Source organism: Aotus nancymaae, unplaced genomic scaffold, assembly GCF_030222135.1.
Source record: "Aotus nancymaae isolate 86718 unplaced genomic scaffold, 86718_ANA_hifiasm-v0.15.2.pri h1tg000075l, whole genome shotgun sequence".
Lineage (NCBI taxonomy): Eukaryota > Metazoa > Chordata > Mammalia > Primates > Aotidae > Aotus > Aotus nancymaae.
The window spans coordinates 2,719,913-2,743,058 of NW_026988490.1; the positions used below are offsets into that span (position 1 = coordinate 2,719,913).

At 42.5% G+C, this 23,146-nt stretch overlaps 1 protein-coding gene across 1 annotated transcript in view; it reads left to right on the forward strand.

Moving 5' to 3' along the window:
• Positions 1–23,146, forward strand: part of GABRG3 (gamma-aminobutyric acid type A receptor subunit gamma3) — a 549,201-nt gene that overhangs the window by 332,771 nt on the left and 193,284 nt on the right. The window contains exons 4-5 of the mRNA XM_064367750.1: positions 19,570–19,790; positions 21,551–21,633. Of these exons, the coding sequence (XP_064223820.1) occupies positions 19,570–19,790; positions 21,551–21,633 (304 nt within the window). The remainder of the gene's footprint in view (positions 1–19,569; positions 19,791–21,550; positions 21,634–23,146) is intronic.

A 23,146-nucleotide genomic window follows, 5' to 3' on the forward strand; every position in this document is an offset into this window, starting at 1 on the left:
GTCAGGAAGACAACAGAAAAATATCCAAATCCATGGAAATTAAACAGCATATCTTTAAATGTGCTGTGGACCAAAGAAGAAGTCTCAGGGAAATTAGAAAATATTTTGAAGTATGTAAAAATAAAAAATACAGCATAATGAAAATTGTAGAATTCATCTAAAAGACTGCTTAGAGAGAAATTTATAGTATTAAATATTTATGTTAGAAAAGAAGAAACACCTCAAATCAATAACCTAAGCTTCCACCTGGAAATCAAAGAGTAAAACTTTTTTAACTTTTTTTACAGAGAGTAAAACTTTTTTTACTTTTTTTTTTACTTTTTTTTTTTTACAAAGAGTAAAACTTCCAACTGGAAATCAAAGAGTAAAACAAACTCTAATTAAGCCAAATTAAGGAAATAAGAGTGAAAAATCAATGAAACCAAAAACCAAAAACAATAGATGAAATTAACAAAATCAAAGCTAGTTCTTTGAAAATGTTTGTAAAATTCATTCAGGACTGATAAAGTGAAAAAAAGACACAAATTACCAATATCAGGAATTGAAAAGAAATGGGGACCAGGCCTTCCAGGATAATAAGGGATCACTGGAAACAGCTCTGTGGGAGTGACCTCAACAGCTTCGATGTAATGGACCAATTCTTCCAGGAGCACAACTATCAAAGCCTACTCAAGATGAAACAGATAATCAGAATGGTCTTATGAACATTAAAGTGATTGATTTAATAGTTTAAAAATTTTTTGAAAAAACCTGCCCCAAAATCTGAAAAATAAATTTCCAGCCCTAAATATGATTTCTCTGGTTAATTGAATAAAATATTTAAAGAAATTAGACTAATTCCATAGAATCTTTTCTACAAAATGGAAGAAAAGGAAACATATCCCAACTCATTTTATGAGGCCAGCATCAACCTGATACCAAAATATGACAGGAAAAAAGAACTACACAATGTATTTCATGGGTGTATGTATACACAAATGCAAAATACATGAACAAAGTGATTCCAGCAATCTATCAAAAGCATAATACAAAGCACCAAGTGGAATTTACACTAGGAACACAAGACTGGTTCAATACTCTGAAAATAATTAATGTAATTGACCATATTAATAATCTGAAGAAGAAAAGCTGCATGGTCATAGAAATTAAGCAGAAAAAAATAGTTGGCAAAATACAGCCTCTATTCATGATAAAATATCACAGCAAAACTAGGGCAGAAAGAAACATCCTCAACCTGAAAATTGGCATCTAGGAAAATCTTAAAGCTAAGAGTATACTTAATTGTGCAGCACTGAATGCTTTTCTCTTAAGCTTAGTGGCAAACTCAACATTCCTATTAAACAACTTCGTAGAAGTTCTGGTCAGTGGGGAAGACAGGAAGAAAATGAAATGTACAAATTGGAGAAGAATACATAAACTGCTATTTGTGAAGGATGTGACACTCTACATAAAAATCACAAGCAGTCTGCAAAAGGTCTACTAAAATGAAGTTGGTAAATCACAAGATACAAGATCAGCACTCACTCATTAATCAAGAGTCTTTCTTTCTTTAAAAAAAATCGATTATCTTACAGTTTTGAAGGTCTTAAGTTCAAAAAAGTCAGGTTGTCAAAGGAACAGAGTGTTTCTAGAATGGTGGTTGAAGAGTTTCTGGAGGCTCAAAGAGAGAATTCATTCCAAGACATTTCCTGCCTCTTAAAGCTACCCACTCTCCCTCATCCATGGCTACGTAACTTTGACCTCTGCTTTCACTGTCAAACCTCCTTCTCTGCCTCTGATCTTACAGTTTTTCTCTTTTATGGACCTCAGTGATTACACTGGACCCACCCAGATAATTCACATCATCTTCCCGTCTCATGGTCCTGAACTTCATCATATCCAAAGTCCCATTTGCCATGTGATGTAATGTATTCAGATTCCAGGGATTAGGACACAGACATCTTTAGGGACCCTTATTCTGTCTACCACACATTGCAAGAGTTCTTTACATATTCTGATGTGATGGACACTAGAACCTGACCAGGTGTATGATTTGCAAATATTTTTCCCATTCTGTGGGTTGATTTTTCACTTATTACGGTGTCCTTTGATGTACCAAAAATTGAAATTTTCATAAAGCCTAATTTCTTTCTTTTTCTTTTGATGGCTTTGCTTTGGTGCCATAACTGTAAGAGTTTTATAGTACTATTTCTAACTTTTAGGTTTTTAATACATTTTGAGTTTTTTTTAATATGGTGTAAAGCAACACTCCGATCATTCCAGTGTCTCCGCCTCATTAGTTGAAAAGATGATTTTTCTTCATTGAGTTATTTTGCCATTCTAATCAAGTGTATTTCTGTATAGTAGAAATGCAGACTGGGAAACAGAACATTTTAAAACATCATTTAAAATAACTCCAAAATTGAAATATTTAGGTATAAATGTAATAAAATGTGTACAGTGTGAGCTTATAGAAAACTAAAAACTCTAATAAAAGATATAAAAAAGTAAAGAAATAGAGAGTCGATACTGAGATATAAAAAAGTAAAGACATAGAGAGTCATACTGTCTTCAAGGAATAGAAGACCCAACATAGTGACATGTACACATGTAAATTCTCCATAAATTAAAATATATATATATATATATATATATATGTAGAGAGAGAGAGAGAGAGAGAGAGAGAGAGAGAGAGTGTGTGTGTGTGTGTGTGTGTGTGTGTGTGTGGTAACTCAAACCTTATCAGAATTTTTGTAGATATAGGTAAGATATTCCACAATGTGTTTAGGAAGGCAGAGGAACTAGCCTGTGCAAAATGGTTTTGAAAAAGAACTAGACATCTCCATATAAAAAATGAAATTTGACTTAAATACCTTAAACAAAAAACTTGGTAAAAGGCATGAACAAACACTTTACCAAAGAGGATATAAGAATGACAAATAGGCACGTTAAAAGATGTTTAACTTACTCAGCTATTAGGGAAATGCAAATTAAAACCATGATATGATAGTGCTACCCATCTATTTTAACTTCAATAAAAATTGCTGACAAGAGCGAGGAAAGTAATAGACGTGGAATAACTTGAAATTTTGTAAATTGCAGTTTGAAATACAAAATTGTACAATCACTGGGGGAAACAGTTTGGCAGTTTCTTATAAATGCTAATCTGTCCTAAAATATAACCCAGTGGTCCATTTCTGGATATTCATGCTAGAGAGATGAAAATTTATTTCCACATAAAAACCTGTGCATTAATATTTATAGCAGCTTTACTAATAATTGCTAAAAACTGGATACCACCCAAATGTCCTTAATGTGATGGATGTATAAACAAACTGTGACACATCTAAATGGCATAATATTTATAAAAAGTAATGAACTCCTAATATACATAACGACTTGGACAAATCTTGGAGATGTTTTGCTCGGGAGTGAAGCCACACACAAAAGGTTAATACTGTTGTCTTGCATTTATATTCCATTGCCTCCCAACAGAAAGAACACACACACACAGAATATTACAAGGATGGAGAACAGATCTGTGGTTGGCAGCAGTTATGGGTATGGAAGGGGCAATGACAGAAGGATAGCAGAAGGACGTTTTGGAGTTGGGGGTGATAGAACTATTGTGTGTCCTGGTTATGTTGATAGTTACACAAATATATACATGTGTCTAAAATTTATAGAATGTCATGCATGATACATCAATGGAAGAAGTTAATGTATAATATAAAAATAAAACTTAAAAGGCATTATTTTCACTAGCATCAAAAACATTAAATGCGGTGGCTCATGCCTGTAATCCCAGAACTTTGGGAGGCCGAGGCGGGTGGATCACGAGGTCAAGAGATCGAGACCATCCTGGTCAACATGGTGAAACCCCATCTCTACTAAAAATACAAAAAATTAGCTGGGCATGGTGGTGCGTGCCTGTAATCCCAGCTACTCAGGAGGCTGAGTCAGGAGAATTGCCTGAACCCAGGAGGCGGAGGTTGCGGTGAGCCGAGATCGCGCCATTGCACTCCAGCCTGGGTAACAAGAGCGAAACTCCCTCTCAAAAAAAAAAAAAAAAATTAAATGTCTAAGAAAAACCCAATAAAAGATGCATGTCATTCTACACAGTTAGCTATATACCATAAATGAGAGAAATTAAAACAGACCTAAATAAAGTTCAGCATATCTATATTCACAGTTTAGAAGACTCTATTGGAAACGACAATTATCCACAAATTGATCGGTGGAGTCAATGCAACTCCCTATCACAATTTCAGTGGTTTTTATTTTTTGTGAAAATTTACAACCTGATTCTCAAATGTATATAATATGTACATGACCAGAAGTTGCTGATGCACTTCTGAATAAAGAGAAGTTTGAAGAACTTGCTTCACTGGATATCAGTGTTTATTAGAAAGCTGCAGTGAGAAGGATAGTGGTATTGAAACAAGGCTACAGTAAAAGTCAGTGAAGCTGATTGCAGAGCCTGGAACAGAGGCAAGCATGTATACACATTAGGTTGGTGACAAGCATGGCAGGCGGAGCAGTGGGGAAACACAGTCCTTTGAGTGCGTAGTGTTGGAGTAATTGGATGCCCGTATGAGAAGGAAAGAAAACTTGTCCCTTACTTCACACACAACACCCAACTGTAGTAGATTATAGATTTCAATGTAAAAAGCAAAAAGAGTCAAACTTCTGAACACAAATAAGCAGGGCTATTTTCCTCACTTCAGGGATAGAATTAAATAGAATTCTAAAAACACTATTCACATGAGTCGTTCCTGAGCAAGATGACAGAATGGGAATCCCTGGATCCTCCTTCCCCAATGGAAACTCACCATTCAGCAATAAAGCACTGGCAAGTTTCCTGTGAAATTGAGAATCCAGAAACTAGCTGAGAGGCTCCAGCACCCTAGGTGAGCACAAAACCGTCCACATCAAATTCAGTAGGGAAATTTGAGTCACCCTCTTGCCATAATCGCTGCCCTTGGCACTGTGCCTTATGATTGTGAGGAAACCCCCAGCCCCCAGGTCTTCCTTGGGGAGGAGTAGAGATGAACTGTGCATCCAGAACCCCACTTTGCTGGGATATACCTGGAGGACTGGCTTCCGTCTAGACTGTCTTAGAGTGCTGATGCACCTGCATGATCTAGCCACCTGAAAGTCAGTGAGAACCGAGATGACAGTTTCATCTAATGTGCAGCTAGTTGCCATAGCCCTCCCTCCAGCTCAGTGCACACCAAATAGCCAAAAAACAAAACAAAACACACACACACACAACACAACACACATCTCAGGTTCTCCCTGAGATGGGGAAAAAAATGGTTAGACAGGGAATCCAGTGATTCAACTGGGCTGCCTGAGGAACTGACTTACATCTTTCTTGTTCTCAGAACACTGATGGGACACAGTATATTCTGGATGCCTAGGGGCTCCTTAAAACCAAGAAAACAGGCTGGACTAACACAAAGTTTGGAGAGGCTCCCAAAATCTCTGGCTGGGCAGATTATAAGGGTCTTCTGTATGAGGCTAGTCTGAATATTGGGAGAGGTAGCTGTTTCATCTAATAAGCAGACAACACAAACAATCAAGGAAAATAAATAAACAGGGCAATATCTCCCATACAATGGAACAAAATAAACAAATTTCCAAAAATTGACTTTAATGAAGTAGAGGTGTATGATTTGCCTGAAAAAAAAAATTAGAGTAACTATTATAAAGATGCTCACCAAGGTAAGGAGAACAATTATTGAATAAGTGAGAATTTCACCACACAGAAAATACAAAGTAACAAGTAGACATTGTGGAGCTGAAGAATAATAACTGAGCTGAAAAATTCACTTGAGGGGTTTAACAGCAGACTAGATTGAGCAGAAGATGGAATCAGTGAACATGAAGACAGGTCACTGAAGATAATTCAGTCATAGGAACAAAATTAGAAAAGAGTAAAAAAGAGTAAAGAAAGCTTCAAGGACTTAAAAGACATTATCAAGCAGGTCATGCATCATGGGAATCCTGGAAGGAGGGAAAGGGAAAGACCAGAAAGCGTATTCAAACAAATAATAGCTATTTTTTTTTCTAAGTCTGGGAGACAGAAATGGTCTAGATCTGGGAAACCCAAAAGACACTAAATAAAATGAATCCCAAAAATGCATACTGACATACATTATAATCAAGTTGCCGAAAGTCAAAAAAAAAAAAAAGAATTTTGAAAAGTAGCAAGAGAAAAGCAAGTTGTCACACATAAGGACACCCACATAAAACTGTGAGTGGAGTTTTCAGCAGAAACTTTCCTGTCCAAAAGGGATTCAGATAATGTATTCAAAGTACTAAAAGAACTTGAAACCAAGAATACTATGCCTGCCAAGGCTGTCCTTTAAAAATGAAGGAGAGGTAAAGATGTTCAGAAGCTGAGAAAGCTCATCACTACTAGACCTGCCTTCCAGGAAACGTTAATACCTTCAATATAAAACCATAGGACACTGAACAGCAGTATTATACCATAAGAATGTAAAAAGTCTCATCAACACAGGTAAATATATAGACAAATACAGACTACTATATTATTGTAATAGTGATGAGTAAATCATTTTTAATTCTAGTTTAAAAGGTAAAAAAAAACAACTAAAAATATGTTAATGGATGCACAATATAAACTGGTGTAATAGACTATATTTAAAGACATACATAGGCTGAGAATGAAGGATGAAAAAAATACTTCATGCAAATGGTAACCAAAAGAGAGCGGGGTGGCTACCTTCATATCAAACAACACAGACTAATTTAAAAATGGTTGCAAGAGACAAAGATGGCCTTAATGTAATGATAAAAGCATCAACTCATCAGAAACATATAATATACATACCCAACATCAGAGCACGGAAATACATGAAGCAAACTGACAGAACTGAGGGGAGACACAGATAACAGTACATAGTAGTAGGAGACTTCAGCACCCCACTTTCAATACGAGATAGACCAACCAGACAGAAAATCAACAAAGGAATATTAGACTTGAACATTGTTAATCAAATGGACTAGCGCAAATATACAGAACATTCCACCCAATGGCAGCAGAATCTACCTTCTTCTCAAGTGCACATAAAACATTCCCAAGGATAGATCACATGTTAGATGTTAGATTACAAAGCAAGTCTTGGCAAATGAAGAAAAATGAAATCATACCAAATATATTTTCTCACTGCAATGAAATGAAATGATATCAGTAGAAGGAAAATGTAAAATCATAAATATATTAAAATGAGCAATTTTGAACAACCAATAGGTCAAAGAAGAAATCAAAAAAGTAAGTTAGAAAATATCTTGAGACCCATGAAAACAAAAGTATAACATACCAAAACTTGTAGGCTATAGAGAAGCAATACTGTGAGGGAAGTTTATAGTGATAAACAAAGAAACACCTACATTGAAAAGGAAGACACATCTGAAGTAAACAACCCAGCTTTACATCTCAAGGAGCTAGAAGAAGAACGAACTAGGCCCAAAAATAGTAGAATGAAGGAAATAAAGATTAGAGGATAAATAAAGAATAGAAAAACAATAGAAAAATCCACAAAACTCAGAGTGTTTTAAAAAGATAAAATTGACTAACATTTAGCTAGACTTAAAAAAAGGAAGTAAAAAGGAGCTCAAATAATGAAAATCAGAAATACGTAAGTGGGATTACATCAAACTAAAAAGCTTTTGCACAACAAAAGAAATGATCAACAGAGTGAAAAGGCAACGTACAGTGAAGTCCTGCAGTTCAATACCTACAATATTAATAAACTGATTTAAAAATGGGCTAAAGACTTGACTGTACATTTCTCACAAGAAGACATACACATTGCCAGCAGGTATGTGACAAGATATTCAACATCACTAATCATCAGGGAAATGCAAATCAAGACCACAAGGAGATATCACTTGACAGCTGTTAAAATGGCTATTACCAAAAATTCAGAAGTCAGCAAGGGCTGGCAAGGATGTGGAGAACTTGGAACCCTTGCACACTGTTGGTAGAATGCAGAATGATACAGCCGCTACTGAAAACAGTATGGAGATTGCTCAAAAAATTAGAAGTAGAACTACCATATGATCCAGAAATTCCACCTTCAGGTATTTATCCAGAAGCATTGAAATAAGGATCTTTCAAAGATATCTTAGCATTCCAGTGTTTTTTGTACCAAGGTATGAAAACAGCCTAATGTCCATTGATAGATGGCTAAAGAAAACATGGTATATACATTCAATGGAATTATTTAGCCTTTAAAGGAGAAAATTCAGCAGTATGTGACAACACAGTGAACCTTAGGAACATCATCTAAATGGAATAACAGTCACAGAAAAACAGTTACAGCATGATTCCACTGATATGAGGCATTTAAAATAATTAAACTCCTGGAATCCGAGAGTATATTGGTTGTCGGCAGGGGCTGCAAAGAGGGAGAAATGAAAAATTTCTAATCAATCAGCATAAAGTTTCCATTTTAAAAGATGAATAAGTTCAATAGAAATCTATTGTACAACACTGTCATTGTATTTAACAACACTTAAAAAGTGTGTCATACACTTAAAATTTGTTAAAATGGTAGACCTCATGTTAAGTGTACTTACTACAGTAAAATAAAATTTTTCAAAATCACTACCTGTAAAATGAGGGAGTGAGAAATTGGACTTTATTAAAATCAATAATGTCTTTTATTTAAAAAAAAAAAAAAGAGAAAAGCAAACTGCAAGTGAAGATATATTCAACATCTGTAACTAATAACAGATTAGCATGCCATGGAGACCTTTCTTTTAGGGAACTTCTTCAAAATTGTGCTGAGTGCTTACTTTACAGTGTCTAAATAAATCCTAGGTTAGATAATGTAATGCCTTTAGCAATCAGAGAAGCCAGAACTCTTTTGAGTGTGACAAAATATACATATTAAATATAGAACTACAGATCTGGAAGACTCATTGCAGTTTTTGAAATGTATGATCTTTCATGTAGAAGGTCCTGGTGCAAAATACAGTGATGTGTTTGGAGACACTTTAAAAAGGTATTATATAGACATATTTCTGTTATCATGAATGTTACAGTCTTGGGTAATTGGACCCTGAACACTAAGAATTTTCTTCAAGGATGCTCTTCCTCTTATGGTGACAGATACAAGCAACATTATTTTTATTCACAGAAATTATTTTATCCTATAAAATCTTGCACTTTAAAATAATTTTGGTAATACCATTTTATAAGATGCATTCATTATACAACTGTTCACACTTTGCAAATAATTAAAATGTTCTTAGATTTATGTGATTTCCTATGAGGTCTGTATGTAACTTATACCAGTGTATATTCATTTACTTCTGTTTTTTGGTGTTCATTTCTCCTTTTGTAGCTCAAGCTACTTCATATCTTTGAAAATATCCATCTTTTGATCTGTGTAGATGCAGCATTCCACATTATTAAACATAACCTGAGTTAAGTTCTTTTTGTAGGCATTTGTCTGATACGTCTTGATAACTTTGAATGCTATTTTCCTTCTATTCTACTTGTAAATTTCACTTTCTTATTCTGCTTTATAATTAAATGCTATTTTCAGCAAACATAAAAAGTGCAAAAATGGTTAAACTGTCTTCAATTTGAAAAGCAAATTCACCTCTCTCGATGCCATCTTTGGGTGGAAAATTGGGAAGTCACGAAGACCACCTCACAAGTCATTGGTCAGATTAAAGAAATAATACCTATGAGATAATATACTGCACAGTAAGCATGGACTTCTCATGATTTAAAGTGTTTAAGATCGTAATCCAATAATATACTCTATGTTTTTGACTTACGAACGCTTTTTTTATGGGAGAAATTCCCCTGAATGATGAAGAATTCGGTTCATTTTAGGTGTTCGGTGTTTCCAGGTGACATTCAATTTCTATCAAGGCTATGGCTGTGACACTAAGAGCGTGGTTTCATAAAATGGTGCTTTTAATCTCTCTTAATTTATATGAGAAAGTAATGGATTTTCATATTCTCTTTGTTTTTATTCCAGTTTCCAAATTAAATGCCCTTCTTAAATATTTGCAGAGAATCTGAAAATTTTAGTGAGAGGAAGATTAACAAAGTCTCAGGAGGGTCTTGTGATGTTACGAAGTAGTTTCTATTGTCTAGACAGGAAAACCTTCTCACTCTTGCTAACCCTAATCCCTGAATTTATCGTTTGTCCTGCTTTGATTCGTTTATTTGTCTTTCTAGGTCAGAGGTTCAGAATTCTGGTGCCCTTTCTCCATTTTTATAATAACGTTCCAGGTCTCCCCTTGTGTATGTCCGCCCCTCTTCCTCACGGTCCGTGATAGCTCGCATTCTTTCTATGCTGCTGTCCTCTTAGCCCGGCGTGGCCGTGGCAGCTCTGACCCCTCTACCCTCTCCACGGTGGCCTCCCGAGAGTGCCATCTTTCACGGGACTTGCGGTGGGTTGACACTGCCCCCCCAGTTCCACGGCAGGAACCGCTTGGAAGAAACGTCAACAGCGTCACCTCTGAGGACCAGCTCAAGCTAATCCTGTTTGTTTTCACCAAAGGAGTTGTGGCCAGCTGGTATGCAAGCCAGGAACCCACCACTGCCATTTCCTGGGATGGCTCCTGTTCCTCTTGATCTCAGTGTCTTCATCAGCCAGATTCAGCCGGACTTCCTTCAGAGGGGCTTTGTGTTTGAGAGGCCTCACTGGGAGGTCCATCCTCATCTTGGGAGAACTGCCAGGTGTCACAAGGCAAGGCTAAGAATGTTCAGTCTAAATGTTTCTCAAAAAGAATATTTTGGTCTGAAGGTAAAACGTGATTTGGCAACTTGGGATGGTCGCTGACAGTGACTGGCTTCACACTGGTGGAGCATTTGGAACGACTTAAATCATTTTCTCATTGAAAAGTCAAACCTTTTTGAGCTAAAACAATAAAAAAGCGATTGGCAGGTTTTTCTCAAGAGATCCCAGATAGGACATCATTTTCCTGGTTATGACACTGTGAGCAAGAAAGGAATGGAAGGGCTCCTGCACATCCTTAGCTCACACACTTTAAATCTGCCACATGAACACATCCTGCAACTCAGTGGACACTCACTGCCTGAAAAACGTGAAATGCCATCAAGTGTGGAATCCTGAGTTTTTGCCATTGTTGATAGGATGAAAAACCCATGTCCGTTCTTCAAGGCTAAAAACACCCTAAATAGCATCCAGTAAAAACCATGCTCCTGTAAAGCAGCTGATACAGCTTCCCTTGCAGAGTTCAGAGTACGTCAGCTATATTCTAATGCTCTCATGACTACCTTTTTGGTGGCAGGGCATACTTGTGAGCATTCTGGAAGCGAACTCAAAGCAACAGCTCCTGGGAGCCTGTCTGTTTAATATTAAAATATAGCCCAGTGTGGAATTGGAATCATTTTCTTCAGACACAGTAAAGCCACACCATTTTTTTCTCCTTCCGCTATTACCTTGTGTACAACTATGTCCCAAAGAGGAGATTTACTTCTTTAGCCTCATCAGTAATACTCGTCATTAATACTAAGGGTCCCCTCCAATGGGACTTGCACCGTGCCGGGAAGGCGGGGGAGACTGAGTGCCGCCTCCTCCTGGTAGCTACCTTGGGATACATGTGATGCTGTGAATCACTAAGAAGAGACCTGGATTCCAGCAGCTAAAACATCTGCTTCTGATATGGTCAGAAATTCCAGCCCATCCCTGGCGCTGATGGTGCCCAGGGAGTGCTACAGATCTTCAAGTCAAGTTTCATTTCAGTTTCAGTGCATTTACTGCTGTTTTTTTTCCCCCCGCTGAAGGGAGTTCAGATGTTTGCAATATGTCCTCCTCACACTGTTTCTTGCTGTGGGTCCTTGATGGGCAGTTCCAGGAATGAGGGCCAGTACTAAAGGGCAGAGCTCCGCCTCCCGCCTCCCTCCTCCTCTCTGGGGGTCTGAGGATCCAGGGTGAGCCTGTCACTACTGCTGAGTGCAGTCGTTAGAAATCACGTGGATGGAGCTCAGAAGCGCGGTTGCCAGGACCTGGGAACAGAGGAAATGAGCTGTTGGTCAGTGGTGCAGACTTGCAGTTAGGGTCTGCAGACCTCATGTACAGCAGGGAGCCTGTGGATAATGTGTACTGTGTAATTGAAATCTGCTAACAATATCGTATGCTTGTAATTGGCCAAGAGAGTAGATCATGATATTCTCACCACCAAAAAAAAAGGCAATTGTGAGGTGATGGGTATGCAAATGAGCTTGATTGTGGTAACAGTTTCACATCGTAAACGGATGTCAAATCATCTCTTCTGGAACATAGAGAATTTTTATTTGTCAATTATACTTAATAAAGCCCGGGGTGGGGCGGAATCCAAATGTCTGAAACCCACCTGGGCTCCAGTGAGCCTTGGCCACTGCTCTCTTGATGAGTGGATGACTGAGTCTTCTTAGTTCCTACCTGTAGAACAGGGGTATTTGTATTGTTGTGAACATTGGGTAGAGTGGGGATATGTCAGTTATTTGGAATGGGGACTGACTCCTAGTAATTTGCAGTACGTGTAAGTTATTAGCAACACAGGTCACTGCTGATCAGCACTGTGGCAGGGCGGTCCCTATGTGGAACGTGCAGATAATTGTGATACAGCAGCAGAAGTCATACAGTGTTAACATAAGGGGAAAAAATAATGAGTAATACCAGGCTGTCGGCAAATGTACCAATGCCACGGGAAGATGGGACCCAGGAGGACAGAGAGGACTGGACGGGGCTGGGTAAGGGGTCGTCCAGGCACGGGCAAAACACAGACGGGACAGGGAGCGGGGAGGGCCGTGCCGGGACGTTGTGCTACAGTAACCGGTTGGTCTGTGAGCAAGCACAATACACGGAGTCTTGAGTATCACACTTGTTTATATGCAAAGAATATTGACTGTAATTCTGTAGGCTCTGGCCAGCCATGATACCTTTTTGAGTAGCAGCAGAGTTGGAGAATGGAGCATCCAATAGGCTGCAAATCTGAAAGCAGTCAGTGGGTGGAGGAGAGCAGAGGGATAGCTACTCAAGAAAGGACACAGAAAAGGCGGGATGTCTGCAGCGATGCACGAGGGGCACCTGCTTCCACCACTGGGGAGCTGTTCCTGGCCCAGATCTGTTGCATCACGCAGTCCCCAGGGCCTCCTACCTAGAGACGATTTTACCACAGAGCCTGTGAAGGTGAAGCCTGAGAGCCCCTCACTAGCAGAAGCCTTCTCCCAGGTCCTGCAAAGGTTGTAGCTGTGTGTTCACATGGTCTTACATTGCTTGTGATATTTACAAGCATTGAGAATATGCAACCAGGTAGTCAGACCTCGGGGAAACCCTGGTGCCTGTGAAGGCGAGAAAGGCCCCAGGGAGAGAGGGAGGCCCACCATCAAAGCCATATTTCCCAGGACAAATCCCAATAAATAACACACGCAAGAAACAAAATATATATTTGAGGTATGCTTCCATACCTGAGAAGGAATAAATAAAAATGGTTTTATTTTAATCGTTGCATTAGACATTGTTAGATAAGAAATCAGAACAACCTTGAATTGGCAACAAGGGCCTGTTACGACCATTTTATAAAGAAAACAGCCAGTGGCTTCTGTTCCTGATTAGTTTATCTAACTCAAGCTAAGGAGCTGAGGCCTGGAGGGGAACAAGACTCTGTCCCCAGTGTCTCCTGAAACCAGATTCTCGAAGTTCCCGACCTGCACTCATCTCATTTTTTTCACTTGGCCCTCCTCTTTAATAAAGGAAGGGGGAAGTATGTGGAAATAATGTCCACATTTTCTAGAACTTACAGATGGATATTGTGAAGAAGCATAATTTCTCTTCTGTTTTGTCAAAGTGTTCCACATGTCACAGCAATTCATGGCTTATTTAGAAATTATTAAGCTCTGCAGTAACTAAAACAAATCATGAACCTGGGCTGTTCACCAGCATGATGGTTTTCAGTGGAGGGTCCCCACGAGTTCTGTTAGTATTTCAGACACGTTAATTTCGTAGCATTAATGAATTATGTACAATATTTTCAGATAGACATTGTTGGAATGTTGTTTTCTTTGCAAAAAGGAAGGATGATTAATGCCATTACAAAGAAAGTTTATGAGAGCAGTAAAAATATTTCTCTGTGGGTGGGAAGTGTTTCTTCAACATTTAGTCAAACGCAGACACAATAAAACATCCACACTGCACAGCCTTTCGCCGTCCTCAAGTGGCATTCGTGGCAAGATTTCAGAACGAAGAAGAGCGTGCACCCTGGACACCGTAGGATGCTCCCCTCTGCTGCAGGAAGAGCATGGTCGTTGGTGGGTGGGGGTGGGGATTCCTGCCTTGCTCTGCAAGTCTCCACCTCATGGATGGTTCTTGAACGCTTCATGCAGAATTCAGACCTATGAAAGTCTTTACAGTAAAAGAAGATGGGACGTAGGAAGAAGTCACCCCATCGTGTTTTCCTTGCAGAAGTAAGATAGAGACACGAGAAAAAAAATGGAAAATTAGTTTCAAGAGGGAAAGGCTAACTCTGGGCAGAGATATGGAAATGTATAATTTTATTTGAGTCAGCAGCGTCCTTACATTTAATCCAGTCTGACGCTTGCATTGTATGCATGAGGAAACTGAGGCTCAGGAAGGTAAACGATGTCACACAGTTTATGAACAGGGTAAATGTGGAGGACGCTTCTGCACAGGGGTCCTTCCACACATCCCAGATCTAACACCCAGACTCAGCTGCTGCGGCCCTTCTCAGTCGCATCCAGGGAAGTGGATTTGGACTGCAGTGTTTAGAGTAATTGGTACTTAGGAGCTGTGTGACTGGATGAAGGTTACGCAACGTCTTCAGTCTCGATTTAACCCCGGAAGGAAGGGAGGTCATTGTCTCTGTGTCAGGAACCCAGGTGCCTGGCACACAATATGCCTGTGCCTCCTGGGACGGACGGGAGAACACGCCTTCCATCCAGCCCTGTGCTCTCCCGATCTCAAACTGCATCTTAAAGTGCTTCATGGGGAAGGCGTACAAACTGCACCTTTTTTAAAATTATACTTTAAGTTCTGGGGCACGTGTGCAGATCGTGCAGGACTGTTACATAGGTGTACATGTGCCATGATGGTTTGCTGCATTCATCCCCCTGTCATCTGCATTAGGTATTTCTCCCCAATCTCCCCACCCCAAGCTCTTCCTCCCCTAGCCCTCCATCCCCCAACAGGCCCCAGTGTGTGATGTTCCCCTCGCTGCATCCATGCGTTCTCATTGTTCAACACCCACTTATGAGTGAGAACATGTAGTGTTTGGTTTTCTGTTCTTGTATCAGTTTGCTGAGAATGGTGGTTTCCAGTTTCATCCGTGTCCCTGCAAAGGACAGGAACTCATCCTTTTTTAGGGCTGCATAGTATTCCATGGTATATATGTGTCACATTTTCTTTATCCAGTCTATCATTGATGGGCATTTGGGTTGGTTTCAAGTCTTTGCTATTGTGAACAGTGCTGCTATGAACATAGGTGTGCATGTGTCTTTATAATAGAACAATTTATAATCCTTTGGGTACATAGCCAGTAATGGGATGGTCGGGTCAGCTGGTATTTCTATTTCTAGATCCTTGAGGAATCACCACACTGTGTTCCACAATGGTTGAACTAATTTATACTCCCACCAACAGTTTATTAATGGGAATGGAAAGAGGAGATAAGGGGAGAAAGGGTAAAGAAGATGCCGGGCGCTGTGGCTCAATCCTGTAATCCCAGCACTTTGGGAGGCCGAGGCGGGTGGATCACGACATCAAGAGATCGAGACCATCCTGGTCAACATGGTGAAACCCCATCTCTACTAATACAAAAAATTAGCTGGGCATGGTGGTGCGTGCCTGTAATCCCAACTACTCAGGAGGCTGAGGCAGGAGAATTACCTGAACCCAGGGGGCGGAGGTTGCGGTGAACCGAGATCGCGCCATTGTACTCCAGCCTGGGTAACAAGAGCAAAACTCCATCTCAAAAAAAAAAAAAAAGAGGGTGCTGTTGGCCAGTCACTCTTTGTCTACTGTGTGTATAGAATAAAACGGCCCATTCAGAAATTGTTAGTGGAGGATGCTGTCATTCAAAATATTTTTGACATATTGAGTAACATTGGTAAAACTCTTCCAGTTTTCTGAGTTTTAATTTCTCTATTATACTTAGGTTAAACAGACAAGCAAAAAGGTTTGAAAAATTTCAGATTCTTTCTAACATTTGAACGCACATTTTCTAGAGAATATTGATTAGTTTGACCTCATTGATCGATTGGCGGGCCCTGGACATGCTTGGGAGGACATTTTCATCCTTCTCTTCTCATTCCTTAATCCAGTAAACCAGTATCCAAAGAAAGAAGGAAGTGAAACTTAAAAATGCCGACATATGCCTCCCTGGCCATTCTCACATACTGAATTTTAAAGTCTTGAGTGTGTTCTCTGTGCAGATATAGCCTATTACACATTTTAATTAGAAATCATGGTTGGGCCTGGATCCTGCCAGGATGGAAGGAAGGCAGCTGTCAGCTCACAGTCTGCTCTGCAAGGATGCTTTTGAACTTGCTGCTCCGTCATCAATCTGCCCGGCTCACGCTGTACCTCACTGAGGTCTTGGCTTCTATGTGGCCTTCCCACATCCCCAGCACCTGTACACCCCAGCACGCTTCCTCTCCCTCCCTGCTCTATCAATCTGCGTGCGCTTCTCTTACAAAGTGCTCTGGATGCTTCTTACGCAGGACATGTGGTTCACGTGAGTCAGCAGAACTCTGCTCCACACAGTCTCTCAGGGCCTAAATGGCTGAGCAGGTCCCACGTGGGCATTTCTAGGGCCCTCCCAAGAGTGGCACTTACCATGTGGCTTGAACTTCACTTGTGGGTGGTACGACCACACCCAGTCCCAAAAGGCGAGCAATTCTGTCATATGCCTGCAAGCAGGGTAGCTGCAGCATTTGGCAGACGGCACCGCCGACTCCCGTGATTTATATCTAGATGCTGAATATTAGCTTCTCTCTTTCTCATCAGAGAAATGTACACTTCTCCCTTCTTTAGGGGAAGCAGCCCCAAAGGTCAGCCTTGTCCCGGGCCGAGATCAAGGTTATGTACACACGGGTATGCCTGTCCTGGGAGAGACATCACATCCAGGCCTGGTTTTCTTTGATCACCGACCTGTAGACTGAGAAGAAGACCGATCTGACCTCCCTCCGGCTCCACACATGCAATGTGTGGACTCAGGTGGAAAAGGGCAAGCCTGAAGCCCCACTGGGCAGATCCCGACGGGCTGGGTTCGTCTTAGGTTCAGCTCTGATTCTTTTCCGAGAGTGGGGCTCCTGAGGTCTGTTTTCTCCCTGACTCTTGCCTCCATTGTCTGGGAATTTATTCTTTTTCCATTAACCATTTTTTGTCATGGCAAAGTGGACATTGGATAATACACCTCCTTTGGGATCCAAACAGTTCTTCCAGGCTGCCGTTTCCCCGTGAAAGACAGGACGCAAAGGTACCGTTCCATCTCAAGCAGTCATCTTTCTTCCTGACGGGAAGAACCCCCTTAACACTGAACCAGCTTTGTACCTGAGGCCAGCTTCCCATGTGCACGCCGCATTCTGAGTTCTTTTCTCCGTGCAAGCCAAGAGCTGCTGTGCGTCTTTGCTTCTGCAGGCCAGCACCTCTCCGTCTCCCCGGCTTCATTCTGACCCTTTCTCTCTGAAGTGTAGGTCATTGGGCCCTGGCAGCCTGCAGTGGAAGGGCCACACCTTAGTCTTTTTTCCCTGAGCCGTATTTGCAGAATTAAGGACCTTACTGGGTGGCAGCGTAATCCACTGAGAGGCTTCAGGAGTGGGTGTGATCGTTGCAGCCATGCTGTTTCAGAAGGCTTTGGCACCACCAGCCCCGCAGGGTGTTCTGCTGTAGAGATGAGGATGAGAGGCACGTGAGGGGCTACATCCTCCCAGCCCCGCCAGGCCCCAAGTGTGCTTTATCTGTCTGTCTTCTTTTATAACAGCTTTCAAACCACTGGGTTCTTTGTGGAGATAATTTCCTTCCTGTGATAACTTACCGAGCACAGAGAATAGCAGCCAACGCATGCTAATTACCGTTCCTTTTCCAACCTCTGCCCAGAGAGCTACCCGCTCCTCAGACGGGTTCCGCCGCCCATGCCTGACACCAGGCGTCTGGCCTCCAGTCCCACCTTCCTGGACTCTAAGCATCCATGCTGCCTGCTTCGGTTTCATTTCACCGCTCTTTGAACCCCATTTTCGTATCATTCAGCACATGCTAGGTCCTATGACGGCATCACACACATGCACATACACACGTGCACCTTCACTGTGCAGTTGTGGGTCCAGAGTCTGTCAGTGACGGGCACATGCCCACGTTTTGGAAGGCGGGAACGAGGCCAAGGCCGTTCATCCCCAAGGGCGCATTCAGGGTGTTGGGGACCAGCCCTGACATGGACCATGGGGGTCGTAAGGGATGTCGGAGACAGAGAAATGGGAAAAGACAAGAATGCACACAGCGGGGACTGGCGCCGAGGCGGGTATGGGGGCGGCCAAGGCCCCGAGCTTTGGAGCCCCACACCGTTTACTGGAGTACAACACACAGCAAGAATGCGGTAGGGTACGGGGGAGACAAGGGAATGGCACGTTAAGCAGGTGATTTATAGCTAGGGTGGTTTGGCATTTCTTTTGAGGCATATAGAACAAATTTCATTTTAGATTTAATTATTAAACAAGTTGGAGGGGTTGTGAATAGGAGCCAGCACATCTGCCTGCATTCTTGTGCTTTTGAGAGGTGTTTTTTCCTTGAGTACTTGAGTACGGAGCATGGCATTTTATAAGCTTTTTTTTTTTTTTTTTTTTAACACCAGATAAGCAGGTTATGCCATGACTTTCCTTCCAGCACAAGCAGGCACGTGGACTTGGGCGGGACTGTCTGGCTGCTGAGATGCAACTCATGACTTGCCATGGCTGCTGAGCCTCGAGAGGCTCCTGGGAAAGCGCCCCGAGAACCTGCTCCCAGCTGCTGCTTCCCTGCCATTTGCTCCCCCAGCTGCGCAAATGCTTGTGCGAGACTCACGTTGCCTGTTCCATAATTCCTCCTATGCTGGATGTTTCCTTAGTAATACACCACCCTGATTTTGTGCGTGGGTCACTTGCTCTATGCCTGGCACCAAGGGTGCTCATTTAATGACTTCCTTTTATCTTCACAACACCTTTAGGAAGCGGACACTATTATTTTCCTCATTTTACAGATCAGAGAACGGAGTCTGCAATAGGCCTGGGCTTGTGAGCCTAGGGTTTGCCTCCACAGCTGAAATAGATTCTACTGTCGCTGTTACCCGCCCTTCCACCCTTCAAATACTTATTGCAACTGAAGATGTACATTATGTCACGTAATGTTACTACAATGCTGATGAGTAATATTGGTCGTCATTCACTGAGTGTTTGCCATGTGAACCAGCCTCTATCAGAAAGAGAACTGGGGAGGTGAAAACATCAACGTGGAGTCAACACACAACGTTTGACAAAGAGCACAAATTATACAGAACTGTCACTAATACAGCTGCCTTGTCTCTCCTTCTGCTCTGTTTCAGGAATACCAGATCGACATATTTTTTGCTCAGACCTGGACAGATAGTCGCCTTCGATTCAACAGCACAATGAAAATTCTGACTCTGAACAGCAACATGGTGGGGCTCATCTGGCTCCCAGACACCATCTTCCGCAATTCGAAGACCGCAGAGGCCCACTGGATCACCACGCCCAACCAGCTCCTCCGGATCTGGAACGACGGGAAAATCCTTTACACTCTGAGGTAAGATTGCGTGTCGATCTTTGATTACTCCTGGTTTAAATCTGGATCCTTAATTTGAATCGTTGCAGAAACGAGGCTCTGTTTTCATCTCTAAGTCTGTTCTTTTTCACGCGTGACGCACTACAGCACCCTGAGAAAGTGTGCCCTCATGCCACGTGTGAAAGTTATTCTTAATAGACATGCACCGAGGGCCCTCTCACCTCGGAAAATACAGATGTCTTGGCGCACTCATCAACAAATGTAGTCAGAGTGAACTGAGACCACGAGGAAGAGGGGCGGAGTAGGTCCCTCCCAGCACGTCCCTGAGGGAAGTGGCAGCTGCTCTGGAGTGGGTCCTCCCAGAGGCGGGGGATCTTCGAAGAAACCCAGAGCAGTCAGGGAAACTGAGCTTCCTGGCCCGGGTTGGGTGCATGCTGGGTGAGGGATGCCTAGCCGGGTGCTGGTCTGTCAAACAGCCGAGCGACCGATCAGTGTCCCTGCACACACAGAAAACTGACGATGGCTTCGGTATTGATCCCCCGCCCCAGCCGTTTTCAGCCTAGACATTTCACATAGGAGCCGTGTTATAAAATAGCTGCCAGTGCTGTGTGCTGTGTGTTCGGTTAGACTCTGCCCGTCCTGGTCTCTCGGCTGTGATGCTCAGAGTCTAACTGAACACACAGCCCACAGCACAGAAACTGGACGGCCCCTCCAGCAGGGTCCTCAGAGCGGTGGCACTGCCCTAGAGGGCACTGCGCCCTGCTCTTCTTGACGGCTCAGGGCCCTGGGTGCACCTCACGGGCTTGCTCTCACTGCCCCGGGACACAGGGCTCCCTCTTCCACCTGCTCTGTGGCTCCGTCTCCCCACTCTGCCCTTTCTGCCCGAGGACTTGACCTGTCCCTTTCCCCTCCTTACCCGTTCCTTCTGGCTTAGCATATCCATCCCAGGAGTGAGAGCAGCGTGCATACTGAGAATTCCCCCGAGGAGAAGTCTGGTTCCTCACGTGTCCACAGCACACGCACAGGCACAGATGGACATTAAAATATGCAGATGGTGAGAGAGTGTTGACGTTTCAGGGAAATCCTCATTTTGCCAGCCAGGGAGCGATGACGGCACAAAAGCCACAGCTGGGCAGCGTGCTGACGACGTACGCTGGGAGCTGGAGTCTGTCGAAGCTGCTGCTCATCAGTTGTAAAGCCGTGCACAGGAGACTGACGTGACACGGAGCCTCAGCGAGCCAGGGTGAAGGCCCGGCCAGTCCTGGGGCCCCGCGTGGACGCTGAAGCTTGGGGCCGCTGCAGCCCTGGGAGGATGTGGGGCCCCCACTTGGCAGAGCCACCACCTCCCTAGTGAAATAGGGGGCAGTTGCCCAAACAGGAAATCCCCCCACACGTGGATTAATTTGGCAAAATAGCTGTTTAGATAAACACACCAGTTTCCAAATGGAGGAAGGATTTAATTCCAACAGATTGAAAACAACAACTTATAAAACAACACTGGGTTTTATCCTCTCTGACTTGGCGTGTATTTCTAGACACAGTTGGTATTTTACTCACTGGAATTCTCTGTGCCACTGATAGTTAAAAGCAACACAGAATAACCCAGCGTGAAAGCAACACGGCACAGCCCCATCGTGGATGGTACCCTGGCCGGGAGTGAGCCGCGCGTGCTGGCCTGGGTGACGGAGCGGCCCTCCCCATCCCCACACGGGTGCCCTGGCAGCCGGTGGCCTTGCCCTGTGCCGGGTGCTGACCTGGACTGACGCCTGGCTCTTCCGCAGGCTCACCATCAATGCCGAGTGCCAGCTGCAGCTGCACAACTTCCCCATGGACGAGCACTCCTGCCCGCTGATTTTCTCCAGCTGTGAGTACCAGCCGGGCCCGGGGGGTGCGTGCTGGGTGAGGGGTGCCTAGCCCGGTGTGGCTTCTGTCAAACAGCCATGCGGTTGAAACAGACGATGGCTTCGGTATCGGCCACTCAGGCATTTTCACTCTAGACATTGTCACGTAGGAGCCGTGTTATAAAATAGGTGATCTCGGTAAGGCTGTGAGCAGCTTGACCATTCAGAACGTGGAAGGGTTCAGAAATCGAGGAACAGGTGATTTACCAGTCACCCTTATGCTCCCGAGCTGTGCATACCATTTGGAAGTACACAAAATTCCTAGGTAATAGTTTAAATTTAACGGTGTCTTTGTTAAATTTATTTGTATTTATTTATTTATTGAGACTGAGTTTTGCTCTTATTGCCCAGGCTGGAGTGCAGTGGCGCAGTCTCAGCTCACTGCAACCTCTGCCTCTAGGGTTCAAGTGATTCTCCTACCTCAGCCTCCTGAGGAGCTGGGACTACAGGCACGTGCCTCCATGCCCAGCTAATTTTTGTATTTTTAGTAGAGACGGGGTTTCACCATGTTGGTCAGGCTGGTCTCAAACTCCTGACCTCAGGTGATCCACCCACCTCAGCCTCCCAAAGTGCTGGGATTACAGGCATGAGCCACTGTTCCTGGCCAATTTAACGTTATCTTAAAGCAAGGCAATTTGTCTACTAAAGAGAAAGATACAAATTTTTCTTCAATTTTACTTATATTTGTCTCATTGAACCGTTGTAAGATGATTTAATTTTTCATAGTGTTTTATCTTCCAACATTTTACTCATGATAGATATCACAGTTACCAAGTAATCCTTTGCAAGTTTTTAAAGGCAACATCTACTGCTAAATATGAGTACATAGAAAGGAGTATCAAATCTATTTATAAAATTTTTAAGTAAAAATCAAAATGGAAAGATATCTGGTGAATGAATTTACGATGGGGCATTTTAAGTGAATTAATCACAAGTACTTACGTGTGATTTATAAGAACTCCATTCATTGTGTTGACTTTCTTTAAAATTGCGTATGGAACATGACAAACAATCTGATGAAATCTCCTGTAGAAGTTTCTGTGGCTTTCTTCGTTGAGCGTCATGGATCTTTCCCTGAACCTTCAAATGGACCGTACCATACGTTCGTCCCTTATCTCACTTTTGCTTCTGCTCCTTGCATGTGTAAGGCCCGTGGAGGCCCAGGTCCTGGTCCGCAGAGACCCGCAGAGCCCTGCACACCATGTAGGCGTTCTCACTGGAACCTTCTTTCTTTCTCTAATCGCTTCCCTCGTTGTGTCTCGCTGCAAAATTGTGTTTAAATCATTCACAGAGTCTTTTAAGTGCTCAGTTCCAGGAGGGGATTGTCTACACATGGGCTTACATAATACTGCCAGAAAGGAAAGCGCTTGTATAAATTGTTTTTAAAAGATTTTTATAGAAATTAAATAATGTAAATTCTTAAAGACATTTCACACATATTTCTCAGGGAAGTACCTGAAAGTGAATGTGTTTCTG